Source organism: Pungitius pungitius, chromosome 8 (assembly GCF_949316345.1).
Source record: "Pungitius pungitius chromosome 8, fPunPun2.1, whole genome shotgun sequence".
NCBI classification, from domain to species: Eukaryota; Metazoa; Chordata; class Actinopteri; order Perciformes; family Gasterosteidae; genus Pungitius; species Pungitius pungitius.
This window is the reverse complement of record NC_084907.1, coordinates 16,138,537-16,157,281: the sequence shown is the minus strand read 5'-3', so window position 1 is coordinate 16,157,281 and position 18,745 is coordinate 16,138,537. Positions and strand designations below refer to the sequence as shown.

Below are 18,745 nucleotides of genomic sequence, written 5' to 3'. Positions count from 1 at the left end.
AGGTGACGGGCACAAAATGTTGATGAGTTATGGTGATTCATTCAGATGACCTTCGAAAAGTTGGTGAGCAGCGATGTAACACTGCGGGGGCCATTGACATCTGCAAATAGTGCTTAACACTGATCCTGACCCTTAACTCGGACCTTGCTGATTGTATAACAAAAGCAAGACGCTGTAGTGTTTTGAATATTAGAGTGAGTGTGCAACTTGCATGGGCTTAGTCTTTTTTTGAAAAAGGAACATGCTTGAACCGCTGCTCGACCCGATGATGACCGAGAACCAGCTGCAACATAATGCAGTGTGCGATTATACTCTGGTTTAATCATAGTCTGTTGCTTCCCTCACTTCCGGCGTGGAAATGATTTGCTTTCCTAAGTCAGCTGCTCGAGTGCTTCGCTGTGAGGAGCAACAATTGTCCTATTGCTCCTCCAAACTTACGGTTACTTTTGTTTTGTCAGAGCTCTTTATTCCACCTGTCCATTTTGCCTTTTAACCTTTTCATCTTCTTTTCTTTGTTTTTGTTTGTCCCTCTGTTATGTCATTTCGCACCTCCATGGCCTGTCATCGTCTCTCTCTGCCCCGTGACGTCCCCGTGCAGATTGACATCCACTATTGCCAGCATCCCGATATGTAGCCAGCAGCACAAGCAGAGCGTTTTCCCCCCCTCATCCCCCCCCCCCTTTGTGAACTCCATTTCATCTTAAACAGGTAATTGCATATGTGTCTTACGTGTGTCTGTCTCAGTTCCCAAAGTGCTTCTGTATTCTACAGTAGAAATACAGTATGCCCGTTTAATGATTGCAGGGCTATCGAGGCGTCACACAGCTGACAATCCTGACTCTAACGAACCCCGTGTTCTTTAGCGAAGGTGTCGTACAGATGTTGGGTGATAACAGGAACACCTTTTTATATTCGAAGCAGCAATTGACCCAACAGAATACCAGTCCGTGTGTTTAAAAATAACAGTCTGCCTGACTGCATGTGCGAATGTGTGTTCTGTCGCCAAGGGATACCGCAGCGTGTGTGTGTGTGTGTGAGGAAGGGGTAAGGACGCCATACTTGCCATGCCAGCCATGTCACATAATCCTACCAAGCGTACCCGTTGAATGTGTGAGGCCGTGGTTTAGGGAATATTGATACTTTAGATCTGTTTACACGTCCTGAAGGGCGACAGATGCTGCAACGCGGCAATGCAAGTACACACTTTATCTTTTGTGTGCATGTCCCCCTCTAAACCCCACCTGCCTACAAACACACACCCATGCGTGTAGAAACGTACACAAAACCAAAAAACTCAGCCAGGCTCAGGGGAACAGGGTGTTCCTGAAAAGGAGAACAGAGAGCAGGGGGGGTTATTTTAGTCTTTAGAGCAGGCAGAGCAATAGCTGTATGCGGAAAGGGTGTGTCTGTGTGAGTGCGCATGTGCACTTAGTGAGAAGCTGGTGATGTAGACGGTGCAGTGTTGCTTTTGGAACCTTTTGTGATCTTAACAGGAAGTTGGACTAAACTAATCTGAGTGGAACGTCTTATCAAAAGGGGTCGTCAATGGTTAAAGGAGGGCTACAAAATAACTTGACCAAAGATGTTGTTGCTGTCATGACTGAGGTTGAGGTTCTTGAACAGTGTATTCGTAACGTGTTGGTGTCTCGGATAGGGGAATGGCCAGGTTAAACTCTTGTGAAAGGCCTTCCAAGGGATTTGCATGGCATCGTCGTTATCATAATATTCACAGAAAATGTATTTTTGTTTCTGCCCTTTTTGGTGGATTGTATTTAAATGTTATGCGGCAGCTGTTGCCTCTTGTTTGTTTGCATGCACACAAGATTTGTAGTGAGTGAGCACCTGAGTGTATGTGTGCATATTCACATCCAACATTCAAATGCTCAATGTATGCTGTTGTAAAGGCCTTTCTTGGCAGGGCACAGTCAATTCTAAAAATACACACTGCACAAATTAACACCATGTCTTTGAGCACAAGTGCCATGGCCCCACACTGCCCTCCAAGTGTGAGTGTGTGTGTGTGTGTGTCTTTTATGTCTGTGTATGAGTGGGACCTTTTCCACCTGTAAGTATAGGCGGGAACTAAAGCTGTGCACAGCATATTTAATGTATTCCATGTTTCCATTGTAAGCTTTGTTGACATGTATGTTTGTGACTAATCAGTGGCACAATCCGGAGTGGACCTCCGACCCGGGCTTCCTCCGCTCTTTATCCTCCCACTGGCTGTTTGAAGTGAAGGCGCTGGGACATCACAGTGTTGGAAACACAATGGCCGCTGTGTGCTGTTACTGCGTCACTGATGCCTACTTACCCCAGTGGATGCCAGGCAATGGGAAGGCCCATTTGGGGGATCATTCTGCCTGGTAGCAGTGTGTCACGATATGATATCATTAAGTGATATCCCCTCGGAGTGCATGGGCATGTGTTAAAGAGGTATAATTATTATTATTATAATTATGTGTAATTGCTTAGTCACAGTCGAAGGCTTTATAGAAAGCATACATCTTCATGTCCGTTGGAAAGTAAGTTATATAAACATGGTGTCATAAGTATTTTCCCTCTGCAGAGCTGAGGGGTTACGTTATATAGCTTTGAGTGTTGCATGTAAAGTTTCAGGCATTAGTTGTTATGCTGTGCATTACGTTTACGGGTTGTTCGTACCTTGATTCTTGGAAACAAGATATTCCAGAAACGACTTATGCTTATTTCTTCAACTTTTGCACAAATGTCCACTTGCACTCAAGCATGAGCTGATTAGAATTTGGTGGTCAAAGGTCACTGTGACCTTACACAAAACGTTTTTTTTTTTGTCCTCAATTGCAATTGTAATGCTTTTTATGATCACTTTCGCTCATCACAAATTTCCCGCTGGAGTTTGACTTAGCAGGTTCGTACAGCCTACCTGTCTATCCTTTCACCATTGAGACATGGAACGCAGATCCTCCTCTGGCCGGCATTCAAACCGCGTCGAGCAATTGAATCACCCCATTTGTCATACTCTATAAATACATATGTGTATATGTGCAGACACACTTGTGTCATTATAAGAAGGCACCTTGACAGAGACAACCATTTGCACTATTTCATTAGGGCTTGTTGCTGAAGCTCCCAATGTTAGCAGCAGGTACACAAGTTGTTCCAACATCAGCAATAGTGGTGAGCATAATAGCAAAATCCAAGCAAAAGCAAGGAGCTACTAGTTTGGCGTCAGCTGATAAGTCCCACGTTCTGGTACATGTTTGCGTTGGATTGTTTCAATGTGCGTCTCTGCATGGGTGTGTGTTTTTCATGAGGGACTTCCAGTGGGCACAAAGCCGGCAGTGTGTGCCCCCTCGGGGGCTGAAATGTACACTTCGGACAACAGGCGGCCTCAGTCTTCAATAGGAGCTGCCCTTCTTATTGTACCTCACACACAATGAGCTTCTCTCTCTCTCTCTCCCTCTCTCTCTCTCTCTCTCTTTCTCTCTGTGTATTTTGCTCTTTAGGACCATGTAGGCTATAGACGGCGTTTCTGGTGAGGGATGGGAGGAATCCGATTGGTTGGGTTAGACCCAGATGTTCCTGTCACTGCTTTTCTGTGTGTAGTTGTTCCACAGCAGAAATCTGGCCTTTTTAAAAGGTTTCCTTATACCTCTGAGAGTTCAGATGAGTTTAGACATTCAGGGTCCCGGGGGATGAACACAAGTCATTGCAGAAGAGGAACCGTCCTTTGTAGGACTCCCCACTGAGTGTGTGCATGTGTACAAATTAGTGAGTGTGTGTGTGTGTGTGTGTTTGAGAGAAAAGAGGAGGAGTTATTGTGGGTCTTCCCCATCCTTCCTTCTGCTCACATGATCACCCAAGAACAAGACCACATGACTCCCACATGACCTCTCCAGCATCTTCAACAGAGTGCCTTGCAATGTATCTTTTTTGGGGGGGGAACGGAGTTGGGGGAGGCCAGTCAGAGTTACTTCTCACTTAACGTCATCGCAGTGTCTACTTTCATATTTCACATAAAATCTTATTGAATGAAGTTAGAACTACACAGAGAACAGATGCAAGTTAATTTGTTATTTTCTTTATTATTTTCTTGTTATTTTCTTGTTTCTGTAAATATATCTTCAACTACTTAAGGATTTACCACAGCTTCTTTGATTAATTAATTATAGGAGCGCCCGCCACACCTCTAGGGAAACACAAAGAACAACAATTAGTTATCTAAATGCATGCACATAGACCTAAATGCGGCTCCTTCAAGGGGCATTGCATTGCTGTTTTTCTTAAATAATGTGTTAAGACATTGCCAATGCTACGCATGAAAATCCTTATTCGTTTTTAAAGACAGAAGTCGTGATCCTTTAAATAGTCTAATTTCTTGCAGAAGCAGTTTTCATGCAGACAGCAGTGTACGCTAAGACACGTATAGATCCATTGCATAAGTAAATAGGATTAGGAGTGGGAAACCCTGCCTTTGAACAAAAGATGACTGCCTTTAATCCAGTAGGAACATACAGGTCATGGTTCCAGGAGCATGTTTAGTGATGGACCAAGATAAAGAGTTTGCTTGTAGAAAAGTACATGTTCCCAGACCCTATAGATGTCTGAGTAAGGTGAGAATCGGTGGCATCTCTGTGCAGACAATAAAAGGCCCAGCAATGTATTCAAAGTAGCTTGAATGGCATAGTAGTCTCATAGTTATCTCTTGTGAAAAGTTTTACTTTGACACTTGACACTTAATAATGTAAAGAAGTGTTTCGTAGCATTACACCCATCCGCTTTTTTCTTTCTCTTATCAATAATGCTATTAACAGTGCACACTCAATCAGATCCGTTGAACTGCAGAATCCTCTTTTTGATAGCTACTTGTTTGGGAATCTTCACTTCACACTTCCTTCTTCTCTCCTCCACAGCTTCCTCTACCTCTCGGGCTGGACTGCGGTGCATTGACGTCGGCTCGCCCTCCGCTGCCCCCTCGACCCCCAGCAATGGCCTCGCGCATTGGCCTGCGGATGCAGGTATAATACAACCACCCAATATTCAGACCGTACAAGCCAGTCATTTGCTTTTTTAGTATCAAAATGTGTTTTTAATGTTATTTTTTGTTGAATTCCACATAGGAAGGTATTCTGGTCAATGTCAGAGCTCTGTGCTCCTGCCATTCATTTGAAGGGCAAATTCATTTCAAAACCACAAGCAAATGTTGCTGTCCTATTTGGCCCTTGCGTATTTTCATATATTTACTGCACATACTTTTCTTTATGTGGGGATTTAATAGATGTGTGGGTCACCAGATGTGCTCTTCTAGCAGCTCTTTGTGTCCACTCATCAATGAGCAGGAAGGCAGAGAAAAGCCAAAAGTAGCATCACACACTAAAGCCAGCTTATAGATCACAATGTCTTAATGAGCATTCCTGTGACCTGTGTGTGTTGTGTGTCCAGCTGATGCGAGACCAGCTGCAGCAAGAGGAGCAGCGCGAGAGGCAGCAAATAGAGCAGCAGAATGCAGCCTTGCAATACATGCAGCATTGCATAGCTGTTCCACCTGCACCCACGCCAGCCATTAGCACCCCACAGCATCACCAAAGCATGCAGGTCCCTGTGGAGGTTCTTAAGGTCAGTAGAGCTGCAACAAACTGTTATTATTATTGTTACTGTCAGCTAATGTCTTCATTTGACTTGCTTTGATTTATTGTCACGTTGTTTACTCAATAGCGTTTTAAGCTATTGTGTGAATGTTTGGGAATGGCTTATTTAAAATGATGTATGGTGAAGTGGATATGTGATTTGATCTATTGCTAATTGAACATTTCCACATACTCTCTAATTACAGACTCAGTCTGGACCACTGTGCAGTTTGTAATACATTAACTAGTGGAGTAAAATCTAATTTTGGTTCATTATGCACAAAAAGCTAAAATGATTTTATTGAAGGGATTGGCGGAAGAGAGAAAAGATGTTGGTTAAGGGGGGTTTAAAAAATACAGGGGGCTGTGGCACTTCCATTAATCCACTCACATGCTGCTGAGCAGCAGGGCTCAGCAGAGGTGGTCTGGACTTTACTGGGCATTGTGGCCTCTCACGAGGCAGCACTGCCACACAGGGGAAAATCAGGGACAGATTTGAAAAAAAAGCAGAGCAAGAAAAAATGCGGTGGATCAGCAAACAGGTAGGCCGACAGGAGGGGGAGGAGGACGGTCAGATAAGAGATGTTTGACGTGTCTCGCGAAAAAAAAGACGGTAGCGATGTACATAGTTTAAGTCACACAGGGACATTTTACCTGATTCCAAAGATGCTTGATTGAGTCCTTATCTTTGATGGTGTGTGTTTGTGTGTGTCTGTTTGTGCAATACTCCATTATGTGTGTGTGTGTGTGGCTTTATCTTGTTTTGAACTGTAAATCCTTTGTATGCACAGGTAACTGCAGCAATTTGCTGCATCGTCAGTTTGCTCTTTGTCTATGTGTGTGTGGACAAGTGTGTATGAAATCTCCGTCTGTGTGTGTGTGTGTCTCCCTTCCTTTTGTCGAGAAGGCGATCCGTCCATCAGTTTCTCCGAGCCTGCCAGAGCCCCTGTGTTTCTCTGGACTGGATGTGTGCTGACCGCGCCGGGCCAAATGGGCCAAATAGTTACCACTGAATAGTTGTTTCACTGGCTTAAAATGCATCTGGGTCTCGTGAGCCAATTGCCAGTGTTTTAACACCGGCTGTAATGAAAAAATGACACAAATTAGCATAAAGGTGTAAAAACATGTTTTTACTAAAGAGTTTCTGGTTCATTTGATATAATCCGGCTGTTGGTTAAAAAAACCGAGGGGGGTAGGACGGCTGAGGGCTTGAGTCTTTCTCTGTTGTAACGAGGAGCGGGCCAGGGGCCTGTTTCAATAAGGAGGTTCAACCAACTCTGAGTTAAAACTTGAACTCTGAGTTGACTTACCCTGAGATGGGAAACTCTGAGTTTTCGGTTACAGAACAGCTGAAATGAGTTAGTTCAATCAACTCTGAGTTGACCTACTCTGAGTTAAGCGCGTGCACCACAACTATAAAAAGCCATTATCAATGGAGCGCAGATATTACGAGTCACCATGGCAACAGCGCCAGACAAAAAGAGGTCTTCATATTTTTCACCAGCAGAACTGGATGTGCTTATGCAAGCATATGGAGAGTACGAACATATATTTAAAAAAAAAGCAACACGGCTGCAGCGGCGAAGGACAGAGAGTTAGCTTGGGAGAAAATAGCTGCTCGAGTCAATGCGTAAGTTTACATTTGAATTACTGTTATACAGTGTTGTGTGTAATTAATTTCTATGTAATCTAAAAACTGTAATTTAATTCCGTAATTTAAAGTAAAATCTGATGTAATTGCATTAAATGCTGCATAAACTATAAAGCAATTCTGTATAAAACAATAGTGGATTTAACATCAAATTTAAAAAGATATTTTTTCAAGAATAATTCATGCAATTGTATAATGTTTATTTGAAAGCATTAAAAGTGCAGTTTCTTGTCTCTCCTTGTATTGTTCAAGTGGTTGAGGTTGATATGGGATTTAGAAAGTAATTAGTAATAAGTAGACCAATACTTTCTAGAGATAGTCATTATTACATTAATCTAATTACACTGTTGAAGAAGCCAGTTGTAGTTAGTAATATAGGTGACTTGCCCAACTGTTATAATATCAGAAGTGAAACTGGAAGAACAGTGTGTTATTCAACCTAATTTTAATTTTCATGTAGGTGCAATCCTGCAGGCATTAAAAGAACATGGCAGCAGCTGAAAATGAAATATAAAAACATAATTCAATCAGGTAAGGCTTGAACATATCATGGTTGTAGTCTACCTGACTTTACAAACATTTGACATATAAATAACTAAATAGCATCCAGTGTCTAGCAGTGCAGCAGCATTTTTGACATGGGTCTAAATGTTCATTCTCATTTGACTACTCAGCCAACAGAAAGAAGGCAGAGGCGTAAGAAACGTAATGCAACGCAAAGCATCTGCTCGGATGTTAGAGCACGGCCGCGATGGCTGATGTTTCTGATGTAAGGATGGATGAGATTATGGATGTATCTTATTGACTGTAAAGAAAAACGGTACCGCTCAAATAAAAATGAATATGGATATGAGAAAAAATTCACTCTGGGTCTCAAAATCCTCTCCCGACGTAAATGCAACTCCCTACGGATTAATGCAGCCTCTTCATCCACAGGATCGTCCATAAAAGGACATGCCATTTCATTCACTTGATTTGATGCGCTCTGCGTGACTGAAATGTGCGCAATGAATGAATACCGAAAGAATGAATGAGGTGATTAAATACCACTTCCTCTTTAAAAAAGGGGAGGAGACGAAATAAACTCTGGGTTTCCCGAAGAAAACCTGCTCCCGACCAGGTTAGGTTCACAGAGTAAGTTGCCATGGTAACTGACTCTGAGTATAAGTTACCTCTCTTTCTGAAACAGGCTTGACTTACTCTGCTTTCTCAGGTTTAACATACCTCCCATTCTGAAACAGAAAACTCAGAGTTTCCCTCATTTCAGGGTTAACATACTCAGAGTTTTCACTTAACCTCCTTTCTGAAACAGGCCCCTGCTCTCTACTGAGCTTTACTCTTTGATGTGAAGGAATGAGGCCAGCCCTTTGCTCTATGTAGCCACACCAGGGGCTTTAGTGGCTTTACTCCTGTAGGCTTTACTACTGACTTAATGCTGCAACGTCCTAGTGCCATTTCAGTATTATGGGACAGAGATAATAAGGTGGGCATTTGAAGCATATGCTCAGGGTCGTACGTGTTTACATAGTGTCTATGAACCATGCTGAGTTGATAAGACGCACTAACCCTATTTATTTACCAACATGGTTATATAAAAATGTGCTTTTGTCTCATGAGCACAGCGGCATCCATTTAAGTAAATGTAATGTGAAGTGTATCTTTACCTCAAGGTACAAGTTTCAAATGTATTCACATTAAGCTGCGGTTTGAAGGTTTTTTCCAAGAACCTTGTATAGTACCATAATATAGTAAAAAGCCATTTTTTTATTTCTCACTTATTTATATTACATATATTATTGTTTAGTATTCCTCCTTATATTTTTGTGTGTTTCTAAACCACCTTAAATTACTTTTTTTTATAAATGTTGCATATATTGTTTCCTGTGTCATAAACATAAACAGTACCAACTTAGAATGGGATCAATGTGCAATGTAATAAACATAATAATAAATTGCTACTTTCTGTTACTGTCCATCCATAACACAGGTACAGACGCACCTCGAGAATCCAACAGACTACCACATCCGTCAGTCTCGGAGGCAACAGGTGAAAGAATACCTGTCCACCACCTTTGCCACCAAACAGGTACCTTTCTTTACACTGTGCTCTGTACCTGTGTGTCCCCCAATGGATCCACTCCATCTAAATAGACTCTCTCTCTCTCTCTCTCTCTCTCTCTCTCTCTCTCTCTCTCCGTGTAGACGATCCATGCAGTAGCAGGTCTCGTGCCGCCCTCTCCCCCCACAAACATGGGACCTACCGGGGGTTCAGCGTCGGCCCCCCCACCCCTTCGCTCACCCCACATGCGCACCGAGCAGCTCATGTCTGGAAACAGCGCCCCCAACAGCCCCATGGCCATGCTCAACATCAGCTCCAGCCACGAGACAGAGGTAGCGTTTGGGCTGACAGTGCCGTACAAATAAACTGGTCACATTATAAAGTACGGTTTATAAGAACCAGATTGAACAAATATCCCCAAAATATGACTTAATTACAGTGATGTAAATTTATGAGGATGGAATACAGCCTCCTAAGTGACACGATCTCCGTATTTTATAGAAGTCGTAATGATTTAATGGTTCTTTTGGTAGGTTGCAGCAAAATTTGTGAATACATTGCTGTTAATGTGTTGTGCGTGTGGATGAAGGTGAGAGCGTCTATCTATGCAATTAAAAATGCTCCATTATGGCTTTGCAACAGTAATTACAGCTTAACAAGTGACAGTGGAGCAGCAGAATGTAAGGCCCTTTGAACCTGTCAGACTTTGACCCACTCTCTTCTCTAGTCTGTCGGTTGGTATCCGTGAAATGATAGCTATCTTAAAGGTCTTCTCTTGAGTGAGACATGCACCCGGAGGCCTTCATGCAGCATGTCAGCAGGTTTTCGGTAGCTTGACAAATACTTTGGTAGTGAAAGGGTACTGTAGAGTATTTGCATTTAAATGTACATTAGTTGCATTTTTTTGTCTTCAAATGATCAACCTCAGGTCAGTAAGCTTGTCATATCCATACAAACCCAGGATTTTTCTTCCAGATGGATGAGGTCATTGATGACATCATCAGCATGCAGTCCAATTACGACGATATTCAGGCATACATTGACCCTGTCCAGATGCCTAACACGGTAAGTACAACCAACCCATCTGCAGAGTGTGATTTCAAAACTCATTTTGCCTTAATGGTCTTCTACACATCTGATGTTCTCCTTTATCAGTTGCATATTTTAGATGTTTACCAAACAGTTTCTACGTGTGTCAGGAAGTTTGAAGTGGGAGGAGGCGGGGGGGGGTCTCAGGGCGGTCAAATTACAGAGGGTGTGATATTGTGCACAGATTGTAGAACCCGTTCAATTTGTCAATTAGGGCTGTATGGAGAAAATGTGCTCTACTTCAGAAGGACACTTGTCAAGAAAAACATCTTCATAAAATAGTTTTTCACTAGCAAGAGATAATTTTATGTCCAGTACAGTTACCTTTTTGAGTGATATTTTTATTGAAATGATAATAACTTATTTTAAATCTTAAATGAACTGTTGAAAATGGTAAACTCTAATGAACTTGCAATACGTGGCTGTACGTCGAATGCGTCACCTCTTGAATTCAATAATATTGTACAGTATTCACAGAATATTTAATGGCTTTGTCCGCTATAGTGTCGTTTTGTTCAGGTCTGCTCTAATTTTGTCAGGTTGGATATGTTGAGTCATCAATACTCAGTGGTTTCTGTAAGCACATTATACAATTCTGTTCAGTCTTTAAATGTCGGACTTTAATTTGATGCTAATGTTCTGGGTTGCTGTGATTAGGGGTGGCTACGGTGTTGTCTTCATTCCTCCTAAAACAGAATGAGCCATTATTAAACCTGTTGTGTTGACTTTTGTTGTCGTTTCCTGCATAGTCCTATTTGTTCTAATGCACCCATATAATCAAGCCCACATACAAACATGGAAACGTGTTTAATTGACTTAAGCACTTAATCCACGGAGGACCTGGTTCAAACTGTAGGGAAGACATGTCACTCGAGGACTGGTGTGCTCTGTGTCTGAGGGAACAAACTCAGAAAATTAACAATTAAACTGCCGGCAGTTAGAGTTCAACTTGTTTTCAAGATGTTCGGAGGAAGATAGAGAGGTGGAGAAGTAGAGGGGGAGGAGAAGAAAGGAGGAGAAAAGGGGGATGGGGCAATTTGTGCAAGAGGAAAACAGGCTGAAAGTCCAGTTAGGGGGGAGTTCACGCTTGTTCGGAGGGGAACGGAGGAAGAAGAGAGACAGGGTCGGTGTTGCCGAGGTCAGTGTCTCAGGACAGGGGTGACGCTGCCAGAGACAGCTGTGTGCGCGCTGGTGCCTGAGAGAGAGAAGAAGAAACCACCGCTGGCCTAGTGAGGGAAGGAGCAGAGGATGAAGGAGATGAATAAGACGTATGCCATTGTGGAAGTTTTTGAAGGAGAACAGATTCAGCTGGTAAGACGCTGAAGCGCTTTTTGTCAGACTATTTAACATGAGCTTGGTTACTGTGGAAGTTCAGCTTTCATTCCCAGCGAACTACAGGATGCAGCGACAGCTCTAACTCCCAGCCTCGGGTCCCTGATTATAAAATGAGCTACAGCAGGGGCGGCGGGATGGGGGAGGTTGTAGGTTTTTTATTTTTGTGCATGTGATGGACGGTTCTGCAATTTATGGCTATTTGAGTTGATATTTAGCGTCTCGTTGGGGTTCATCATGCAACTAGAATATATATGTTGGCAGTTTCAATTAGTGCAGGCTCAGCTCATTGTGTGTGGTCGTCTATCTGACTCACTGCTTGTGTGTGTGTATGTGGGGGGGGGGAGAAAAAGAAAGAAAAAGGAAGGAAGTCACCCAAAAAGCCTCTTATTTTATGTAATATGTCCTCGGCCGTTGCGTTGATGGCTTTACTCATTGTGACACTGTGTACTTGTAGCATTACACCGATTGATTAGATTAGGCAAATGATCAACCCTTGTGTGTGTGTGTGTGTGTGTGTGTGTGTGTGTGTGTGTGTGTAAACCCACACAATAAAGACACTCAAAGTGCAGATCAACATGTTAATAGCCATCAGAATATAGACAGATGTATACTACAGATGTCGTGTACGTTATTTTGTGTTCAAATACACTGGAACCAGAACTCGGAGCCTATTTCAAACTGACGGACCAGTGAGCAAAAAATTACCCGCTAATCCTGATGAGGATTAAAGCAGCAAACTCCATGGAATTCTTGGAATCTCAAAGTTAAGTAAAAGCTGGGAATGCCACTGAATACCAGGCACAAGTGAACATTTTGACTCTTAAGTGTGTGTGAGTTTGCATGGATGGTTACACTCAGCAATACCGTGTCCCGATCAAACCCGCTTGCTCAATTGAGTTGGATGGGTTCTGGTTGGGAGTGTTGCGTTGTGACAGTGGGAGGTCAGAGCAGCACACAGAGGAGGCTGAGAATAGAAGTTCCTCTGTAACCGATGTTTTATATCATCAGCGGAAGACATTAAGTAACCATACAAGGATGGATCATTGTGATCAGATTTTTGGGGTTTTTTGTCAGGATTCACAGCTTTGTTTTTTTTAAAACTAACAGTGGACAACAGTAAATATCAAGTTTTTCTCAGCTGTAGTATGTCGCTGAATGTCACAGTCTAGGCAATTAACCCAAGAATGTTGGAAACAGGGATCTCAAGCTTGTTTTCCATTCGAGAGTGTGTTTTTTTGCTGTGTCATCACCATTTTAATCTATACAACCAATATGTTTTGGGTTAAATTGTTTACTACAGCACATCATTGTTAACATGTGCATAGGTCCACCCTCTTAAATTTTCCCTCAAAGCATTGAGGCATGTGCATTGTTTGCATTCCCCGGTCCCCCTACAGGGTCTGAGGTCCACCCATCACAGTCTATGCGAGAAACACCAATGAAGATCAATGCAACCCATTAAAAAATTCGTAGGTCCAGTTGGCAAAAACACAAAAATATAATATTATTCTCACTAGATGCATGACTACTTCCATTTCTGCAGTGTTTTGTGAGATTTTTTCCAAAGCGGTATCATTGCCATACAGAAGTAAACCTCAAGAGGTGTGTGTGTGTTTTTATGAGTCTAAATGTGTTTGAGTTCACATTTCACAGTAGCCAACAGATAAGGTATCTCTTCCTTCAACGTCCTTTATCTTTCCGTCCTCATTAAGGGTGTCACATTTGCCCAAACTTCAGGATATATAATATGATTTGCAACAAGGCATCAAAAGTCCATCACACTCATATTATATGGTACAGTTAAATGCAGATCACTTCTTTTTAAGAGTCTATTTAAAACTAAATCACAGCTTTCGTCCAAAGTGCAAGAGTTGGAAACCCACCCGGGAGCTGGAGCAGGGAAGAGAATCAAGCCATAGTCAATCATTGCTGCGTGTTTGGCTGGCTGCTGCTGTGATATTATTGCATTATACTATCTATTCTTTACAGCACACCAAACACGAACACAGCCTTTTTAAAGATACTTACCAAGGTATATGGAGCTGTAAACAGATTAGATTGATCCCAAGAGTAACTTTAGTTGGATTCCACATTACTTAGAATTCCTTTCATTTCCTTAGTTTTAACTCTTATTATCTCATCCTCCCCAGCTCCCCCTTTCTACCAGTCACCTGGATGTGTATACAGGTCCGGGAATGAAGGGTCCAGCCATTGCTATGACTAGCAACTCCTGTCCAGCCAACCTGACCGTCAAACGAGAAATATCAGGTATGAAAGATGACGTTGTACACTTTAACTACTATTAAGATCAACAAAAAGTGAATAAAAATTCATTTAGTCAATATGAAAGATTTTATTCCCACACAGAACCTTGTCCTGTAATGTATGTTGTAGCGTTTGACACCATTAATAAACTGTTTCTGTTGAGAAATAGCAGTGTCAGCCATTAGTTCATCACTCTTTGTTAATATGATGACACAGAAGCCCGTGCCATGGCCAAGGAGAGACAGAAGAAAGACAACCACAATCTGAGTGAGTATTTCCCTCGGCATGCAGGTTCCCATCATAGGAAACCCAAATATTTTACTCTTATAACCCCCACAGTTTGGGTCAGATCAAACATTGAACATATTTATAGATTGAGTGCACAGTAATGTTGGTGAACTGAGCAGAAGGACAAAATATGGTGTTAACGAGGGGACATGCTCACATACCCACACCCACCATAACATAGTCTGCAAAAACACTTTTTTATAGCCTCACCCTGATTTAGCTGACATCGTGCAACAAGTGGGTGGATGGTTAACCTGGTCATTTTGTGCTGTCCTGGCACTTGAGGGTAATTGCCTGTGACCGGGTTCATGTGTGTGTGTGTGTGTGTGTGTGTGTGTGTGTGTGTGGGCTCCTCAACGTTTGTCCACTTTTGTACTTCACCGTATATATGGAGTATGAGCTTATCAGCACTTTTCTCATATGCACCACAGTGCAGCCCTGTCTCATGTTTACTGTTTGCATGGCTGTGATACATACTTAATAATTCACCTATTTACTCCCAAATGCCACAATCTTCCTTGTTCAAGTTTCTTTAATGCATTTGATTGCTATGCAATTCTTCATGTATTTTTTCCTCCCTCTTTTACCTGTTCAATAGTTGAAAGGAGGAGGAGATTCAACATCAATGACCGTATCAAAGAGTTGGGCACCATGATTCCCAAAACCAATGACCTGTGAGTTGCCATAAAACATTGTACTTTCAGTGGATATTCAGTGTGTTACTGCCAGGTACTTATCTATGCAATGGCATGTGTATACTCTACTGTGTGCATAGTGATATGCGCTGGAACAAAGGCACTATACTGCGGGCGTCTGTAGAGTACATCAAACGCATGCAGAAGGACGCACATAGATCCAGAGAGGTGGAAAATAACTTCAAAAGGATGGAGATGGCCAACAAACAGCTGATGCTACGCATCCAGGTAGCACACACACACACATGCAAAGACACACAATCACAGCCAACACATCGGGACTGACGGTGTTGCTCTCTGTCTACAGGAGTTGGAGATGCAGGCTCGTATTCATGGTCTGCCCAGCCCCTCTCCATCAGCCCTGAACCCGCCTGACCTGATGGGTTCTTACATAAAACAAGAGACCAGCCCAGAGGAGAACCTCTCTCACTCCATGGCACAAGCCCAGCACCATCCCCAGCACCTACCCCAGAACCAGGGTCATCCACAGGTCCAGCAGCACCACTTCCTTCAGCAGAGCCAACTCCATCACCAGGGCCAGGTTCAGCAACAGCACAGGCAACTGCAACAGCTCCCCCAGCACATGCAGCAGCCCCAGCCACCTATCCAATTCCCAGCGGTGGGCAGCTCCCAGCCATTTGACTTTACCCAGTCGCTGGACTTGTGTGATGGGATACCCAACTTCTCAGACGGCATGTCGGGGCTAGGCGACCTCGGTGGACTGGACGTCCACGGGAGGAGAGGCGAGCTGGGCTTTCTGATGATGGACGAGCCCTTGTCCCCCATGGGAGGAGACCCACTGCTCTCCGCGATGTCGCCTGAAGCCTCGGTGGACTCCAGTCGCAGATCCAGCTTCAGCATAGAAGATGGAGACATACTGTAGACACGTGCACGCCGGCGCACCCATTCAGTCACACAAAAGTGAGCACAAGCACAATGCGGAGGGGTTTGGAAATGTAAATGTGAAAATGTAAAACCACTTTAGAAAGTAACGGTACGTCGCCCACAATTTGCACCACAGACAACAAAAAGGAAACGGCAACCAGACATTTGCCTGCCACACACCGAGACACATAGTCTTCACCTCACACTGTTTGAACGTACACCAATGACACTCATTTATGGCACAGTTACACCCCGCCCACAAGCAAAAGAAGGTATACAACCATCATAGCCTACACTTAAAAATGATTCGTACAATGCAAACGTGTGTGCGCACACACACACACACCCACAAGCGCATGTGAAATAAACCGAGGAGCTTGAAACTTTGCCCAACAAAGCATTTACAAGAGGTGGAACAACACTGCCAGCTCAGGAGTGATATTGCACACTCAGCCTTGTTTCCATAAAGGTTGCTCTGAATCACAATTGAACAAGGGACAGAACCGGCAGTTAAATAGATTGAAGTTATTAGATACAAGGACAAACCAGTGCATTGTTTCACTTGATAGAGGGCAAGTTATTTTCTCCTTACATCAACTTCTTATAGTAACCATAATCGCTTGAATGAACAATAGTGAATAAAATGGAAACCGCTCCATGGCCCTGCATGCATAATTCATCTTAAGGGGATGCTGTCGGATCACATTGTTCTCTTCCTCAATGTGTTATTCTAGTGTTGCCTTTTGCCTCTAGCATCAGCTGTTTGGTCGTTGAATCAGAACTGTGATAGCCTTTTAAAGCCAAAGTGTATTCTTCAAGTGCCCACATTTTAGAAAACGTTGGAAAACTCAGAGCTTGATAATCCAGCTTTTAGCAAAGCCCCTTTTAATTTATTGCATCTACCCCACTTCCGGCTTTAGTCGTTGTGAACTCCGAAACACACACTGCTGTCCCCCTGTTTCCACACCTTTAACACTTGACGCAGTCATGAGCTTTACTGTGGAGGAAACAGAGAAAACATTTGGATGGCCTTCAGAATACAGCGTGTCATCCTAAACTGCGAGGTGTCAAAATACTCAGGTACTGTAACAGAATCCACCGGGCGGATCACCAGTAGCAGATGTTAACCTGAACTGTGTCCGGCTCATGGCCCCTATCAGTGTGCCTTTTCATTTTTGCAGCTGCTGCTCCACAAATACACTTTTTTTTTTATAGATTGGAGATCACCACCAGTATTTCATATGTAATATGAACTTTAATGATGCTTGTTGATGCTTACGAGGTTTGCTTCTTTACCATCTATCGCAGTATTGAGGCAGGAGACAAACATTACCTTTTTATTTTCCCATTTGTCTCTTTAGGAACCAGCTTGCTTGCGGGCCCCAGTTGAAGGAAATGAATTGACAGGGTTCGATCCCGTAGAGCAAAAAAGTGCAGTTTGTCTCCACTGACAGCGTATGTTTCGTAATCTCCACAACAACCAGAACCAGCATGCGTTCACCGTCTCACTCTTCACAAGCAGGCATGCATTAAACGTGCACAGGCTCACCCAGGGGTTCGCAAACATGCCTCCATAGTGTTCATATACATTCAATACATACAGTGCAGCCTTGAGGCGGTTTTCAAATCGTCTCCAGCGCTTCGGTTTCCCCCTGACGAGTCGATGGGTGATGGCGGCTGCAGAAGTAAAGCGCCGCGTTTCAAACTGCCACCTAAAGGGAATCTGTTTTCCACTCGCTGCAGCTGTCACAGTTCAGGAGGGCTGAAGGGGAACTGATTTTTATCTCTGCTGTGGTAAACCTGGGGCTTGGCTTTGATTTGATATAGCTTATGATCAGTACTGATTAATGGTAGAAATACATGTTTATGGTGATTTTGTTTTTTGTTGATTAAAATAACTGTTTGTTTTCTTTATTATAGTTTGTTGTTTATTTTATCTCTCAAAGCACTGGAAACTGCATTATTATTTTGACTTTGTAAATGAAAAATTACGGAATCAGATTTATTTCAGTAACTTAAATGTATTTTATTTGTATTTGTTGTTTTAGATCTATTACATTTTTATTCCAAAACTACCCTTTCTTCTCAGAGCTATTTTCCTTAAGACCCTGAAAAGGCACAGCGATGTTTTATTGATTGGGGATTTACAGAACTGACTTTAAAGAGATGAAGAGATTATGTACATTTGCATTTTTATATGATTGGGTTTTTGTTGTTCCCTCTATTTTAACTTTGAATTTGGGAGACAGAGAGAAACTTGATGATTTGATTTGATTGAATTCAAATTGCTCCTTTGATGAATCTAAGCTTCACCAATGGTTCTGGTCGGACTTGAGCAGGTTGCCATGCCCCTCGTCCTTCCTGACTTGGTTTCCATGGAAACTAGAAGATGACCGACTTCAAATAAACTGAGCCGTGGAGGTATGGTTTCCATGGCTTGGTGTAACTGACTTCATCGGTCGCTGTCTTTCTCCCAGAGTTGTGCCTTTTCCCTGTCAGCCACAGTTTGACTTTAGTTGCACTTTCACCCAGCCGACACTCCAAAGAGCTGCTTACGCCTTCTCTATTCTTCCACTAGAGGACGCTGTGCAAAGCAAACTACACAGGGACACTTGGTTATGATTTTACTGAGAATATAAAATGTTTTACCAAAATCCATTCCCTGACTTAGTGTTTCTTATTGATGCAATTTAAGATTTTTTTTTTGTGCGTGTGCGTGTGTTTGAGATCTCATTGGGAAACTAGTTTTTAAAGACATTTAAAATGTTGGCAGTGTAAATGGAGAATAGTGTCCATATCTCGTCCATTAGCCAAATGTAAGATATTTAAAGTAAGTAAATACTTTCTTTGCATTCATTGATTATTTTACTAT

The 18,745-nt window shown here is 42.7% G+C and overlaps 1 protein-coding gene across 5 annotated transcripts in view; it reads left to right on the top strand.

Annotated features, from left to right (window-relative positions):
* Positions 1-18,531, top strand: part of tfeb (transcription factor EB) — a 28,444-nt gene extending 9,913 nt beyond the window's left edge. For 2 of the 5 annotated variants that reach the window (XM_062563939.1, XM_062563942.1), the window contains exons 2-12: positions 599-708; positions 4,893-4,997; positions 5,422-5,595; positions 9,245-9,343; positions 9,460-9,648; positions 10,292-10,381; positions 13,891-14,008; positions 14,222-14,272; positions 14,892-14,965; positions 15,058-15,216; positions 15,296-18,531. In XM_062563939.1, coding sequence (XP_062419923.1) covers positions 4,968-4,997; positions 5,422-5,595; positions 9,245-9,343; positions 9,460-9,648; positions 10,292-10,381; positions 13,891-14,008; positions 14,222-14,272; positions 14,892-14,965; positions 15,058-15,216; positions 15,296-15,871 — 1,560 coding nt within the window. In that variant the 5' untranslated portion in view covers positions 599-708; positions 4,893-4,967 and the 3' untranslated portion in view covers positions 15,872-18,531. Of the gene's footprint in view, positions 1-598; positions 709-4,892; positions 4,998-5,421; positions 5,596-9,244; positions 9,344-9,459; positions 9,649-10,291; positions 10,382-13,890; positions 14,009-14,221; positions 14,273-14,891; positions 14,968-15,057; positions 15,217-15,295 lie in introns of all 5 variants that reach the window. The other 3 variants (XM_062563941.1, XM_062563943.1, XM_062563944.1) reach the window with 2 other exon arrangements.
* Positions 18,532-18,745: the final 214 nt, after the last annotated feature.